General features: G+C 46.8%; 1 protein-coding gene and 1 non-coding gene across 5 annotated transcripts in view; both read left to right on the top strand.

The window, feature by feature from the left end:
* ZNF609 (zinc finger protein 609) overlaps window positions 1–15,133 on the top strand; it is a 240,215-nt gene that overhangs the window by 220,714 nt on the left and 4,368 nt on the right. For 3 of the 4 annotated variants that reach the window (XM_023185282.3, XM_023185283.3, XM_023185285.3), the window contains 6 exons: window positions 5,588–5,675; window positions 8,225–10,565; window positions 12,345–12,711; window positions 13,625–13,800; window positions 14,087–14,303; window positions 14,758–14,836. In XM_023185282.3, the coding sequence (XP_023041050.2) occupies window positions 5,588–5,675; window positions 8,225–10,565; window positions 12,345–12,711; window positions 13,625–13,800; window positions 14,087–14,303; window positions 14,758–14,831 (3,263 nt within the window). In that variant the 3' untranslated portion in view covers window positions 14,832–14,836. The remainder of the gene's footprint in view (window positions 1–5,587; window positions 5,676–8,224; window positions 10,566–12,344; window positions 12,712–13,624; window positions 13,801–14,086; window positions 14,304–14,757; window positions 14,837–15,133) is intronic. The other variant, XM_023185284.3, reaches the window with a different exon arrangement.
* On the top strand, window positions 6,170–6,276 carry LOC111521756. Its single transcript, XR_002725051.1, has one exon. It is a non-coding gene; the product is annotated as a U6 spliceosomal RNA (small nuclear RNA).

The raw sequence follows: 15,133 nt of genomic DNA, 5'->3' as shown, positions 1-15,133 counted from the left end.
ACAGAGCGAGACACCCTCTCAAAAAAAAAAAAAAAAAAAAAAAAAAATTAACAAATACCAGCTACTCAAGAGGCTGAGGCAGGAGAATCACTTGAACCCAGGATGCAGAGGTTGCAGTGAGTAGAGATCGTGCCACTGCACTCCACCCTGGGCAACAAAGCAAGACTTCATCTCAAACACACACACACACACACACACACACAAATAAATACAAGTAAAAGTGATTGGCCAAGTACAGTGACTACTGTAATCTCGGCACTTTGGGAGGCCAAGTTGGGTGGATCACTTGAGGCCAGGAGTTCAAAACCAGCCTGGCCAACATGGTGTAACCCCGTCTTTACTAAAAATACAAAAATTAGGCATGCGTGGTGGTGCACGTCTGTAATCCCAGCTACTTGGGAGGCTGAGGCACAAAAATTGCTTGAACCTGGGAAGCGGAGGTTGCAGTGAGCGAAAGTTGCACCACTGCACTCTAGCCTGGACAACAGAGCGAGACTCTGTCTGAAATAAAAATAAATAAAAGTGATTTAAGGCTGTAAATATTCAATAAGATAATATGAAAACATCTAGCACATAATAGTTTTTTCTTTTTTACTTTATTGTATTTATTTTTTGAGATGAAACTTTGCTCTGTCGCCGAGGCTGGGGTGCAGTAGCACAATCTCAGCTCACTGCAACCTCCACCTCCTGGGTTCAAGCAATTCTCTTGCCACAGCCTCCTGAGTAGCTGGGACTACAGGCACCTGCCACCATGCCTGACTAATTCTTTTATTTTTAATAGAGATGGGGTTTCACCATCTTGGCCAGCCTGGCTGGTCCTGGACTCCTGACCTTAAGTGATCACCCGCCTCCCAAAGTGCTGGGATTACAGGCATGAGCCACTGCACCTGGCCGAAAGTTTTTTCTTTTCTTTTCCTTTCTTTTTTTCTTTTTTGAGACAGAGTTTCGCCCTTGCTACCCAAGCTGGAGTGCAATGGCACGATCTCAGCTCACTACAACCTCCGACTCCTGGGTTCAAGTGATTCTCCTGCCTCAGCCTCCCAAATAGCTGAGATTACAGGCACCCGCCACTATGCCCAGCTAATTTTTGTATTTTAGTAGTGATGGTGTTTCACCATGTTGGTCAGGCTGGTCTCGAACTCCTGACCTCAGGTGGTCCACCCACCTCAGCCTCCCAAAGTGCTGGGATTACAGGCGTGAGCCACTGTGTCTGGCCAAGTTTTTTTTTTTTTTAGAGATGTAGTCTCACCCTGTCACCCAGGCTGGAGTACAGTGGCACAGGCATAGCTTCACTGCAGCCTTGAACTACTGGACTCAAGTGATCCTCCCACCTCAGCCGCTCAGGTAGTTGGGACTTCAGGTGGGCAGCACCACAACTGGCTAGTTTTTAAATTTTTTTGTAGAGACAGGTTTCACTGTGTTGCCCAGGCTGGTCCTGAACACCTGGCCTTGAACGATCCTCCTGCCTCAGCCTCCCAAAGCGCTGGGTTCCAGGCATGAGCCACTGTGCCACGCCCATTATATATGTTTGATGAATGTTTGAATCACAATCCAATGGATTGTTCTGCTTCACTTGGTAAGACTGAAAAAGAATCCAACTTACTAAACCAAAGTTCTTTCCTGCCCTAATTTTACTAGAATGAGACTTCCTGGGTAGGATAATTCTTTTTCTTCCTTTCCCTTGTCTGATTTGGTTTTGTGATAAAGCACCCTAAATTTCAATTTCAAAGAAAACAAGGGCTAAGGGCCGGGCGCGGTGGCTCATGCCTGTAATCCCAGCACTTTGGGAGGCCAAGGTGGGTGGATCACAAGGTCAGGGGTTCGAGACCAGCCTGACCAACATGTTGAAATTCCGTCTCTACTAAAAATACAAAAATTAGGTGGGTGTGGTGCATGCCTGTAATCCCAGCTACTCAGGAGGCTGAGGCAGGAGAATTGCTTGAACCTGGGAGGCAGAGGTTGCAGTGAGCCGAGATCGTGCCACTGCACTCCAGCCTAGGCAACAGAGCAAGACTCCATCTCAGGAAAAAAAAAAAAAAGTCTGAATAAGGTCTTATTTAAAGCCATGACCAACTCAAGTCCTGATACTCCATAGTTTTGTATAAAGCACTCCCTTTGTATTTATTTATTGAAAACCTACTGTGAGTTAGTTGTCTGATTTATTTTTTTACTTTTTTTTTTTTTTTTTGAGATGGAGTCTTGCTCTGTAGCCCAAGCTGGAGTGCAGTGGCATGTCTCTGCTCACTGTAAGCTCCGCCTCCCGGGTTTACGCCATTCTCCTGCCTCAGCCTCCCGAGTAGCTGGGACTACATCCGCCCAACCAGCCTTATGAAAGGAGGCTGAAGGCAGGTGTGGTGGCTCTTGCGTGTAATCCCAACACTTCGGGAGGCCGAGGCGGGCGGGAGGGATCGAGACCATCCTGGCCAACACAGTGAAACCCGGTCTCTACCAAAAATACAAAAAAAAAAAAAAATTAGCCGGGCGTGATGGCGGACGCCTGTAGTCCCAGCTACTCAGGAGGCTGAGGCAGGAGAATGGTGCGAACCCGGGAGGCAGAGGCTGCAGTGAGCCAAGATCTCCCACTCCCACTAAATACAACTAAAAACTCTGGAAATTATTTATAAAACAAATATAACAGGACTGTGAAAGGTGGAAGAAAGAAGGCACACCAGCTCTAAGGGTCGCAAGACCTTAGAAACAACATGGTGATGAGTTCCCTGGGTTTTCTTTTTGTCTCTAATATCCCAAACATGTTGCTAAAACTGAGTATTATATTTAATGGTAAAAGACTGAATGGAGCCGCCAGACGCGGTGGCTCACGCCTGTAATCCCAGCACTTTGGGAGGCTGAGGCGAGCGGATCACAAGGTGAGGAGATCAAAACCACGGTGAAACCCCGTCTCTACTAAAAATACAAAAAAATTAGCTGGGCGTGGTGGCGGGCACCTGTAGTCCCAGCTACTCGGGAGGCTGAGACAGGAGAATGGCGTGAACCCGGGAGGCGGAGCTTGCAGTGAGCCGAGATCGCGCCACTGCACTCCAGCCTGGGCGACAGAGCGAGACTCCGTCTCAAAAAAAAAAAAAAAAAAAAAGACTGAATGGAGCCAAGTGTGGTGGCTCATGCCTATAATCCCAGCACCCTGGAAGGCCAAGGCAGATGGATTGCTTGAGCTCAGGAGTTCAAGACCAGCCTGGGCAAAATGGTCTTGACAGGAGGATTGCTTGAGGCCAAGAGTTTGAGCCAAATCTGGGCAACATTAACAAGACATTGTCTCTAAAAGAATTAAAATTGCAGGCCAGGCGAGGTGGCTCATGCCTGTAATCCCAGCACTTTGGGAGGCCGAGGCAGGCGAATTACCTGAGGTTGGGAGATTGAGACCAGCCTGACCAACATGGAGAAACTCTGTCTCTGCTAAAAATACAAAATTAGCTGGGGGTGGTGGTGCATGCCTATAATCCCAGCTACACGGGAGGCTGAGGCGGAGAATTGCTTGAACCTAGGAGGCGGAAGTTGCAGTGAGCAGAGATCGCACCGTTGCACTCCAGCTTGGGCAACAAGAGCAAAACTCCGTTTAAAAAAAAAAAGGAATTAAAATGCCAGAAAAAAAAAAAACATATAAAACAATTTTTCTTTTATAAGATTGACAAAGAACAAAATGAGAACACCATATTGCCAAAGGAAAAGGGCAAGAGGTATTCATGAGCTTCTATAAATGGGTATATGAATGAGTACATCTTCTTTGAGGCAGTTTGGAGGTGGTTTGGCCGTATTTATCAGAACTCCAAATACAAGTGCACTGTGATTAACAGTTTTACTTACAGGAATTCATCTTACAGACGTATTTGTGTAGGTAAAATGAAGCATTTGTACAAGATTATTCATTGCAGTTTATTTGTAATAGCAGAAGATTGAAACAACCTAAATGTCCATTCAAATGCTGCCATTGAAAAGAATGAAGTAGCTCTCTGTCTACACATACGGAATGATCCAAAATATTTGGGTACATGAAAAAAGCAGTGTGCAGAACATTGTATGTATATTGCTATCATTTAAGGAAGAATGTTTGAACATATTTGCATATATACATATAAAATATCTGTGGAATACTTTTGGATGTTTCCAAGTAGGGGAGCTAGAAGACTGAAGAACAGTTATGGAAAGGACACTTTTTTTTTTTTTTTGAGACGGAGTCTCGCTCTGTCGCCCAGGCTGGGGTGCAGTGGCCGGATCTCAGCTCACTGCAAGCTCCGCCTCCCGGGTTTACGCCATTCTCCTGCCTCAGCCTCCCGAGTAGCTGGGACTACAGGCACCCGCCACCTCGCCCGGCTAGTTTTTTGTATTTTTTAGTAGAGACGGGGTTTCACCGTGTTAGCCAGGATGGTCTCGATCTCCTGACCTTGTGATTCGCCCGTCTTGGCCTCCCAAAGTGCTGGGATTATAGGCTTGAGCCACCGCGCCCAGCCCACTGGACACTTCATTTTATTTTATTTTATTTTATTTTATTTTTTGAGACGGAGTCTTGCTCTGTCGCCCGGGCTGGAGTGCAGTGGCCGGATCTCAGCTCACTGCAAGCTCCGCCTACCGGGTTTACGCCATTCTCCTGCCTCAGCCTCCCGAGTAGCTGGGACTACATGCGCCCACCACCTCGCCCAGCTAGCTTTTTGTATTTTTTTTTTGGTAGAGACGGGGTTTCACCGTGTCAGCCAGGATGGTCTCCATCTCCTGACCTCGTGATCCACCCGTCTCGGCCTCCCAAAGTGCTGGGATTACAGGCTTGAGCCACTGCGCCCGGCCAGACACTTCATTTTATATTAGAGTTTGTTGGGGATTTTTTTTTTTTTTTTTTTTGCAGGGGCAAGTGGGGGCTACCTTTTGCATTTTGGAGTACGGCTACATTACCTAATCAAAAGCTTTTTTTTTTTTTTTTTCTTTTTTGAGACACAGTCTCACTCTGTCACCCAGGCTGGAGTGCAGTGGCACAATCTCGGCTCACTGCAAACTCCGCCTCCTGGGTTCAAGTGATTCTCCTGCCTCAGCCTCCTGGGTAGCTGGGATTACAGGCACGCACCAGCATGCCTGGCTAATTTTTGTAATTTTAGTAGAGATAGGTTTTCCCCATATTGGCCAGGCTGATCTTGAGCTCCTGGCCACAAGTGATCTGTCTACCTTAGCCTCCCAAAGTACTGGGATTACAGGCATGAGCCACCACTCCTGGCCAAAAAAAATTTTTTTTAATTATCGAGATGTGGTGACATGCTCCTGTGGTCCCAGCTACTTGGGAGACTGAGGTGGGACAATTGCTTGAGGCTGCACTCCAGCCTGGGCAGCAGAGCAAGACCCCATCTCCAAAAATAAAAATAAAATGTATCTTGACAAAACCATGAAGTCTTTACAACTGTTAACCATCCTAAGGGGCCTGAGTAGCATTGTAGGCAATTCCTATGGAACTATTCGGGCCCAATCCTATTTGTCCCATTGGTACCCAGAGCACCTCCTAAACCCTCTTAGAGATGCTGATCAAAAGTATACTCTTCTCAGTGGCAAATGGGGTATGTCTCGTCTATATCTATGTGCTCTTATTTTCCAGGGATGTTGGTGGTAAATGTAACGTGGAGGAACAAGACATATGTAGGTACACTCCTTGACTGCACACGACATGATTGGGCACCCCCAAGGTAAGCACTTACAGCTATTTAGTTTATATTAAGTCTGAACCACTCTAATTGGTGATCTCTTATACTTTTATCCTGCTAGAATTGTACGCCCAGCTTTTAAGGGACACGATGGTGTAGATACCAGGGAAAGCATTGTATTTATCTGACATTCAAGAAGACTGAATGGCTGGGCGCAGTGGCTCACGCCTGTAATCCCTGCACTTTGGGAGGCTGAGGCGGGCGGATCACCTGAGATCAGGAGTTGAAGACTAGCCTGACCAACATGGAGAAACCCCATCTCTACTAAAAATACAAAATTAGCCAGGTGTGGTGGTGCATGCCTGTAATCCCAGCTACTCGAGAGGCTGAGGCAGGAGAATCACTTGAAGCCAGGAGGCGGAGGTTGCGGTGAGCCAAGATCGCCCCATTGCACTCCAGCCTGGGCAACAAAAAGTGAAACCCCATCTCAAAAAAAAAAAAAAAGAAGATGAATTGTGTATGAAAGTGTTCAGGGGGTGCTCACTTCAGAGGTACATATACTAAAATTGGAACAATACAGAAAAGATTAACATGGCCCCTGCACAAGGGTGACATGCAAATTTGTGAAGTGTTCCATATTTTTAAAATTAGCAAAAAAAAAGTGTTGAGGGAATGCATTGGGGGAATGGGGAGAAAATCCTATTTAAGCCTTTGACTGGAATTATTAAAGCCACCTTGAGACCATCTAACCATGGGTGAGCAAACATTCATTGATAGTAGCTATTTCTCACAAATTTGAACTTAAGAACATGCTTCGTTTTATAAACTCTACTAGAACATATGGGTTTCACAAGGACCTTTTCATGTTGCAATTTGACCTTTAGATGGATATTTCAATCAATGGCACCTAATAGCTTGTTCCTAATATTAGTACCCAGTTTGTCAGGGTTTGGGGAACCCAGGCGTTGGGGTTAATTTACAACTAACATACACGTAACATCCTAGGAGCTTACCAATTAATGCCATTCCCATGCAGTCACAAGTTCCTTTATTGAATCATATTCATTGAAAATGGTAGTTACTATCTGAACAGTTCTTTTAGGAAAAGTATCTTAAACCTTCATCTGCCCATTGTTCCCATGAAACTGAGATGGGCAGAAATGTCCCAAGGAAAAGTATTTTAAAGTTCTTGATTCCATACCACTTTCCTTTTCTCAGATGTGATTATGCTCTACTGAGGGCTATTTATGCCTCCTAATTTTCAGAGATGCTGGGCCAGGTTTCTAGAGGCTTAGACATTATAAGACTATATTCAGGCTGGGCGTGGTGGCTCACGCCTGTAATCCCAGCACTTTGGGAGGCTGAGGCAGGTGGATCACCTGAGGTCAGGCAGGTCGAAACCAGCCTGGTCAACATGGTGAAACCCTGTCTCTATTAAAAATACAAAAATTAGCCAGGCGTGGTGGCGGATGCCTATAATCCCAGCTACTGGGGAGGCTGAGGCAGGAGAATTGCTTGAACGCAGGAGGTGGAAGTTGCATTGAGCCTAGATCGCTCCACTGCACTCCACCCTGGGCGACAGAGCAACACTCCGTCTCAAAAAAAAAAAAAAAAAAAAAAAGAAGACTATATTCAGACCATAATAGTTGCCCTGATAAGAATCAGAAGCAGATGAGCTAAAACAAATTAGTAAAGTTCTTTACACCCTCCTTTTGCATTTCTGAGAAACCTGTTGGAAGGACTTATTTCTGCTTTGGGCATGCAAGAATCCAGAGAGATAGGAGCTGAGTGAGTAGGTTGATAACAGGGAAGCAATAAGTAGCTTTACAGTAGGACTGTTCTGAGAACCCAAAGGAGATATTTGACAAAATTTGCCTTTTTTCTGCAATAGCTTTGGTTCCTACTGTCTTAGAAACAACCTACTCCCGTTGCCCCCGGGACAAGAGAGTCAAAACCATCTTTAGATCTACAAGGGAACCAATCTTAGCTAAAGGTTTAATTCTAGTCAGTGTTTTAAGCTCCATGAAAAGCTACTTTAGGGCCTATGAGGAATGACCCCTAGGTGCAGATCTCCAGACATTCAAAGAACTCATGTACTCTTGGTTATATCTGATGTTTAGGGAACTCTTAAATGGATAGGTGCTTTGTTCTACCTTTCTATGTCTTCATAGTGAGGTATGTAAGAAAAAGGCATTGGGCTACAGGTAGAGCTAGAGTCTTGTCATATGTTGCCATTAATCAATGATGTTACCTTGGACAAGTCACTTAGCATGTCTGGCCTCAATTTCCTGGATGATCTCTAACATCTTTTCTGAAACCATGACTATGGCTGTATATAGGAAATGTAGACATGACTGTCTTATGGAACAGACTGCATGGCTTTAGAGGTAAATGTTGGAGAATAATTTGCAGCTAACATGCATCCCAGGAGTTCACCATCTAGTGCAGTTCCCAATCAGAATTTCTTTTAACAAATCATATTCATTGAAAATGATAGTCACCATCTGGACAGTTCTGGAGCCTACAGCTAAACTGATTTGAAGATGTTTTCTCTTCTTAATAATATCCTGTTGTGTTTATCCTTTGCCAAGGTTCTGTGACTCCCCGACCAGTGACCTGGAAATGCGCAATGGTCGGGGTAGAGGCAAACGCATGCGTCCCAACAGTAACACTCCTGTCAATGAGACAGCCACAGCCTCTGACAGCAAAGGGACCAGTAGCAGCAGCAAAACCCGGGCAGGAGCCAATAGCAAAGGCCGACGGGGCAGCCAGAATTCTTCAGAGCATCGCCCACCTGCCAGCAGCACTTCTGAGGATGTCAAGGCCAGCCCTTCCTCAGCTAATAAGCGGAAAAACAAACCCCTTTCAGACATGGAGCTGAACTCTAGCTCAGAGGACTCCAAAGGGAGCAAGCGTGTCCGTACTAATTCCATGGGCTCAGCCACTGGCCCCCTTCCTGGGACCAAGGTAGAACCCACTGTTCTGGACAGAAACTGTCCCTCCCCAGTCCTGATTGACTGTCCCCACCCAAACTGCAACAAGAAGTACAAGCACATCAATGGACTTAAGTACCACCAAGCTCATGCCCATACAGATGATGACAGCAAGCCGGAAGCGGATGGGGACAGTGAGTACGGAGAGGAACCTATTCTCCATGCAGATCTTGGGAGCTGCAATGGTGCATCTGTCTCACAGAAAGGTTCTTTGTCCCCTGCCCGCTCAGCTACCCCCAAAGTTCGACTTGTAGAGCCCCACAGCCCTTCTCCTTCAAGCAAATTCAGCACAAAAGGCCTCTGTAAGAAAAAGTTGAGTGGGGAAGGGGACACAGACCTCGGGGCCTTATCCAATGATGGCTCTGATGATGGACCCTCAGTGATGGATGAAACAAGCAATGATGCCTTTGATTCTTTAGAAAGGAAGTGTATGGAAAAAGAAAAATGTAAAAAACCCTCTAGTTTAAAACCTGAAAAGATTCCTTCCAAGAGCTTAAAGTCAGCCCGTCCCATTGCCCCTGCCATCCCCCCACAGCAAATCTACACCTTCCAGACAGCCACCTTCACAGCAGCGAGCCCAGGCTCTTCCTCAGGCTTGACCGCCACAGTGGCACAAGCCATGCCCAGCAGTCCCCAGCTCAAGCCCATTCAGCCCAAGCCTACTGTTATGGGAGAACCTTTCACAGTCAACCCTGCCTTGACTCCAGCCAAGGACAAGAAAAAGAAAGACAAAAAAAAGAAGGACTCTTCAAAGGAACTTGAAAGTCCTCTGACCCCTGGGAAGGTGTGTCGAGTAGAAGAAGGCAAAAGCCCATTTAGGGAATCTTCAGGAGATGGGATGAAAATGGAGGGACTCCTAAATGGTTCATCAGACCCCCATCAAAGCCGACTGGCTAGCATCAAGGCTGAAGCCGACAAGATCTACAGTTTCACAGATAATGCCCCCAGCCCTTCCATTGGAGGCAGTAGCCGCCTTGAAAACACTACCCCTACTCAGCCCCTGACTCCCTTACATGTAGTGACCCAGAATGGAGCTGAAGCCAGCTCAGTCAAAACCAACAGCCCTGCATACTCTGACATCTCTGATGCTGGGGAGGATGGGGAGGGCAAAGTAGACAGTGTCAAATCAAAGGATGCTGAACAGTTGGTTAAAGAAGGGGCTAAGAAAACTCTTTTTCCCCCTCAGCCTCAGAGCAAAGACTCACCATATTACCAAGGCTTTGAGAGTTACTATTCTCCAAGTTACGCACAGTCCAGCCCTGGGGCTCTCAACCCCAGCAGCCAGGCAGGAGTGGAGAGCCAGGCCCTGAAGACAAAAAAGGATGAGGAACCTGAGGGCATAGAAGGAAAAGTGAAGAACGATGTCTGTGAGGAAAAGAAGCCCGAGCTGAGCAGTTCCAGTCAGCAGCCCTCGGTCATCCAGCAGCGTCCCAACATGTATATGCAGTCCCTGTACTATAACCAGTATGCCTATGTGCCCCCCTATGGCTACAGCGACCAGAGTTACCACACCCACCTTCTGAGCACTAACACGGCTTACCGGCAGCAGTACGAAGAACAGCAGAAACGCCAGAGCTTAGAGCAGCAGCAGCGGGGAGTGGACAAGAAGGCAGAGATGGGCCTGAAGGAGCGTGAGGCAGCACTCAAGGAAGAGTGGAAGCAAAAGCCATCAATTCCACCAACTCTCACCAAGGCCCCCAGCCTGACAGACCTTGTGAAGTCAGGACCTGGCAAGGCCAAGGAGCCAGGGGCTGACTCAGCCAAATCAGTCATCATTCCCAAGTTAGATGACTCTTCAAAACTCCCGGGCCAGGCCCCTGAAGGCCTTAAAGTGAAGCTGAGTGATGCCAGCCACCTAAGCAAGGAGGCCTCTGAGGCCAAGACAGGCGCTGAGTGTGGTCGACAGGCAGAGGTGGATCCAATACTCTGGTACCGACAGGTAACTGTTGCTCTGGGAGGAAGTGGAAATACCGTATGATAATCATCTGTCTTCCTCACAAATAAGGGCTGTCCTTATATAGGGGTTCAATGGAATTGCAATTAGCAGGAGAGATGTGTAATTTTAAGGATTCTTTACCTTTATAAACCATTTTAATGTTTTTTATTTTATTTTAATGTTATTTTTTCGAGATGGAGTCTCACACTGTTGCCCAGGCTAGAGTGCAGTGGTGCTATCTTGGCTCACTGCAACATTCACCACACCCAGCTAATTTTTTTTGTATTTTTAGTAGAGATGGGGCTTCACCATGTTGGTCAGGCTGGTCTCAAACTCCTGACCTCAAGTAATCCACCTGCCTCAGCCTCCCAAAGTGCTGGGATTACAGACATGAGCCACTGCACCCAGCCAATTTTTTTATTTTTATGTTTTGTTTTTTTTTTTTTTTTTTGAGACGGAGTCTTGCTCTGTCCCCCAGGCTGGAGTGCAGTGGCCGGATCTCAGCTCACTGCAAGCTCCGCCTCCCGGGTTCACGCCATCCTCCTGCCTCAGCCTCCTGAGTAGCTGGGACTACAGGCGCCCGCCACCTCGCCTGGCTAGTTTTCTGTATTTTTTAGTAGAGACGGGGTTTCACCGTGTTAGCCAGGATGGTCTCGATCTCCTGACCTCGTGATCCGCCCGTCTCGGCCTCCCAAAGTGCTGGGATTACAGGCTTGAGCCACCGCGCCCGGCCTATTTTTATGTTTTTATAGAGACCAGAGTCCCTCTCTATTGCCCAGGCTGGAATGCAATGACATAGTCATAGCTCACAGCAATTTCCAACTCCTAGGCCCAAGCAATCTTCCTGCCTCAGCCTCCCAATTAACCAGGACTACAGATGCATGCCACCACACCCAGATGTTTTAATTTTTTGTAGAGAGAGGTCTCACTATGTTGCCCAAGCTGGTCTTGAACTCCTGGCCTCAAGTAGTCTTCCCGCCTCAGCCTCCCAAAGCACTGGGATTCATATTAATGTTTTTTAAAAAGCACTTTTATATCCATAGCAGGTGTTTTTTCCATTTGACAAGAAAGGCCCAGACAAGTTAGCTTGATTTGTCTAGGGTTTCTTAAGACCTCACTAGCCAAGCCAGGATTAGAACCGAGGTATCTCGATTCCTTGTCTGTGTTTCTTCCGCTGTTTGGTTCCTGTGAAGTGAGTTATTGATGATCTCTCTATTTTTTAGAGTAGGTACAAAGTATACTCATTTACTGAGTTTCTTTAACAAGGATTTTATAGGTTGAGTTAGAACTAGGAACTTGGAATCTCATATCTTGCTCTGCTCATGAGACTTAGAATGTCTTCCCTTCCCTCTTAGTACAATAGTTATGCCTCCCTCCCTCCTCTGATCTGAGTGTCACTTACAAGCTTTCCACCCCCCTGAGCGTGCTCTGAAATAGTGAAACAACCTAAACATCTTGGAAGGGGCAGCCTCTCCTATTTCAGTCATTTCCCCAGAATGTTTGTTCTTACCTAGAAAACATCCACTGATGCACGGACGGATTTTCCTTTTCTCACCCTGCCCCATCTTGTTCCCTTTGGGTGGGTGCAGAGGTGGGGGCGGGGGCTTTTTAACCAGAAGGGAGCAGAGTGGGATTATAAACAAGATCAATAAGAGGCCAAGATCCTACTCTGCCCCAGGTGTCTAGTAATTATCTGCTCTGGTGGTTCTACTGGGACCTTGGGCTTGAAATATATCTGTCTTATCTCTACAACACCCAGTCGTTGTTCTGTGATTTTTGTAGGAGGCAGAGCCCCGGATGTGGACATATGTTTATCCTGCCAAGTACTCAGACATCAAGTCAGAGGATGAGCGATGGAAGGAGGAGCGGGACCGCAAACTGAAGGAGGAAAGGAGTCGGAGTAAGGACTCTGTCCCCAAGGAAGATGGGAAAGAAAGCACAAGTGGTGACTGCAAGCTGCCCGCGTCGGAGGAGTCTCGCCTTGGGAGCAAGGAGCCCCGGCCAAGTGTCCATGTGCCTGTGTCCTCCCCACTCACCCAGCACCAGTCCTACATCCCCTACATGCACGGCTATTCCTACAGTCAGTCCTATGACCCCAACCACCCCAGCTACCGGAGCATGCCTGCTGTTATGATGCAGAACTACCCAGGTATAGCACCAAGTGCCAGCCGCTATTCCATTCACTGGAAGGGGGAATGAAGCACAGATTTCACATCCAGAGTTTTCTTGCTCAGCCCCAAGGCATATTGAGGCTCACCTAGATGACAGCCCTTTTTTCACTGAGTCGTTCTATGAGGTAGCCACCCTAACCCATAGTTCCTTGAATGACCCATAATGATAGTCTTTAGCCTCTTTAGCCTCACTCCTTAGAGCTTCCAGCTTCCTACAGCAGCCTAAATAGTCTGAACATTCTGGTGACATTATTATAAAGCACACTCTAAATAGAAGTAAGCGTTTCAAACAGAAATAGGAAATTTCTTACCCTTGAGGCGTTCTTTTCTCCCTGTCACTCCCACCTGTCAATATAGAAATCATAGTTGCATTTGTTGAGTCCTCCCCCAGAGCCAGGCGCTGTCCTCTGAGATTTATGCATATTATCTTTTTTAATCCTCCCCATCACCTTAAGTAGTAAGTATTGGTATCTTCATTTTTGATGATGAAGAAATTGAAGCTCAAAACAGTTATTTATTTGTTCAAGATTACCAAGCTGGTAAGTCTCAGAATAAGGTTTTGAGCCCAAGGCTCTGACTCCAGATCCTGTGATCTTTCCACTTTATCATATCACTTCTCCAAGATGAATCTGAGACCAGTTCAAAGAATAGTATCGGATCTATGGAAGTTGGCTGCAGGAAACAGGGCTGTGTTCCTAGTATCCCTTAGCTAATTTTTCCTGTAGAGCTCAGTAAGGAAAGGTCAAGCCAACAGTCTCAGCCAAAGACACTATGTTAGAAAATACCTCAGCCTGTGCCTTGGAAAGCTGATGCCCGCCTAATCAAGCTCACTAAAGCAGAGCTTCCTCTACCTCTCCCATCTCTTTGAATGTTTGATTTCTCCTTCCACAGGTTCCTACCTGCCTTCCAGCTATTCTTTTTCTCCATATGGCAGCAAGGTCTCAGGTGGTGAAGATGCTGACAAGGCACGAGCCAGCCCCAGTGTCAGTTGTAAATCCAGCTCAGAGTCCAAAGCCCTGGACATCTTGCAGCAGCATGCCAGTCACTACAAGAGCAAGTCTCCCACGGTAAGAGAAGTACAGTGATGCTGGCTGTTACCCAAAACCAGTAAGGCCAGATCCAGGGTCTGGGAGAAGGTGGGCAAGTTCAGATCCTGACCACAGTGCAGCTTGGCTGACTTGACATTGGCAGCCCCCAGGGCATCTTCTTGATTCTTGCATGTCTAGCACTTTTAGGGGTCATAAGGTGGCACCCTGGGCATCTCACTCATGTGTGGGTGTTTGTGTGTGTGTGTGTGGTTGTATGTATGTGTGTCTCACTATAGTGCTTTTGTGTCTCTGGTTTCCTTTCCAGATAAGTGATAAAACTTCTCAGGAGAGAGATCGAGGAGGCTGTGGGGTGGTTGGGGGTGGTGGCAGCTGTAGCAGCATTGGGGGAGCAGGTGGGGGTGAACGGAGTGTTGACCGGCCCCGCACCTCTCCTTCCCAGCGCCTGATGTCCACACACCACCACCACCACCACTTGGGGTACTCGTTGCTCCCAGCACAGTACAACTTACCCTATGCAGCAGGTAAGCCTATTTTCCCTACCACCTGTTGTTTTGTCTTGTTTTGTTTATCTTCATCCCACTAGTATGTCCACAGCTAGGACCCTCTCCGCTGCCTCATAAGAATCCTTTTTTAATTTTTTTTTTTTTTTTTTTTTTTTTTGAGCTTCTAATCTGCGCACAGTCCTAACCTCCTGCTGTCATTAAAGCATATGATATTTATTCCTCCCTTGGAGCTTGGGGACTCTTAAATTCCTCCAGAATACTAGCCTTGATATTCAGAAGAATATGGAACAGGTGTTCCCCAAAGGCAAAGAGAAACAATCAGCTGAGAAATACAGCCTTATTATCTATCTTCAGCAAATATATCCGGCTGAGTATCAGATTTTTTTTTCTGTCAGCACCCCAAAACTCAGGGAAAATGGTTAATGGAAGGTTTCTATGAGTGCTGCACTAACATGTTCTCCTGCTCACTCAGGGCTTTCTTCTACAGCCATTGTTGCCAGCCAACAAGGCTCAACTCCCTCACTCTACCCACCCCCCAGGAGGTGAGAATGGTAAGTAACTTTTGTTAATTTGGGGCAACACGTAAAGCTGGGAGAGTTGCTACCTGGATCACAGAATCCCTAGGTGAGGAATAGCTATGAGGAGTCAGCGGTCTGGAATCCATAGAACCCTGGCCAAGCCTCTTGTACAAGAGTCTCCCATGAAGCCATGTGCCTCTGAGAGGACCTGTGGAATACAGTGTCCCCTAGGGACCAGTACTGGCCACTCCTGCAGTTCATTTTCTTGGAGTGCCACCTTGTGGTTGTTTTACCAACAGGCTGAGTGCCTGGTTATCTGTCCATGTTTCC

This window comes from Piliocolobus tephrosceles, chromosome 6 (assembly GCF_002776525.5).
Source record: "Piliocolobus tephrosceles isolate RC106 chromosome 6, ASM277652v3, whole genome shotgun sequence".
Taxonomy (NCBI): Eukaryota; Metazoa; Chordata; class Mammalia; order Primates; family Cercopithecidae; genus Piliocolobus; species Piliocolobus tephrosceles.
The sequence above is the reverse complement of the archived record's forward strand: the minus strand, read 5'-3'. Positions and strand labels throughout refer to the sequence as shown.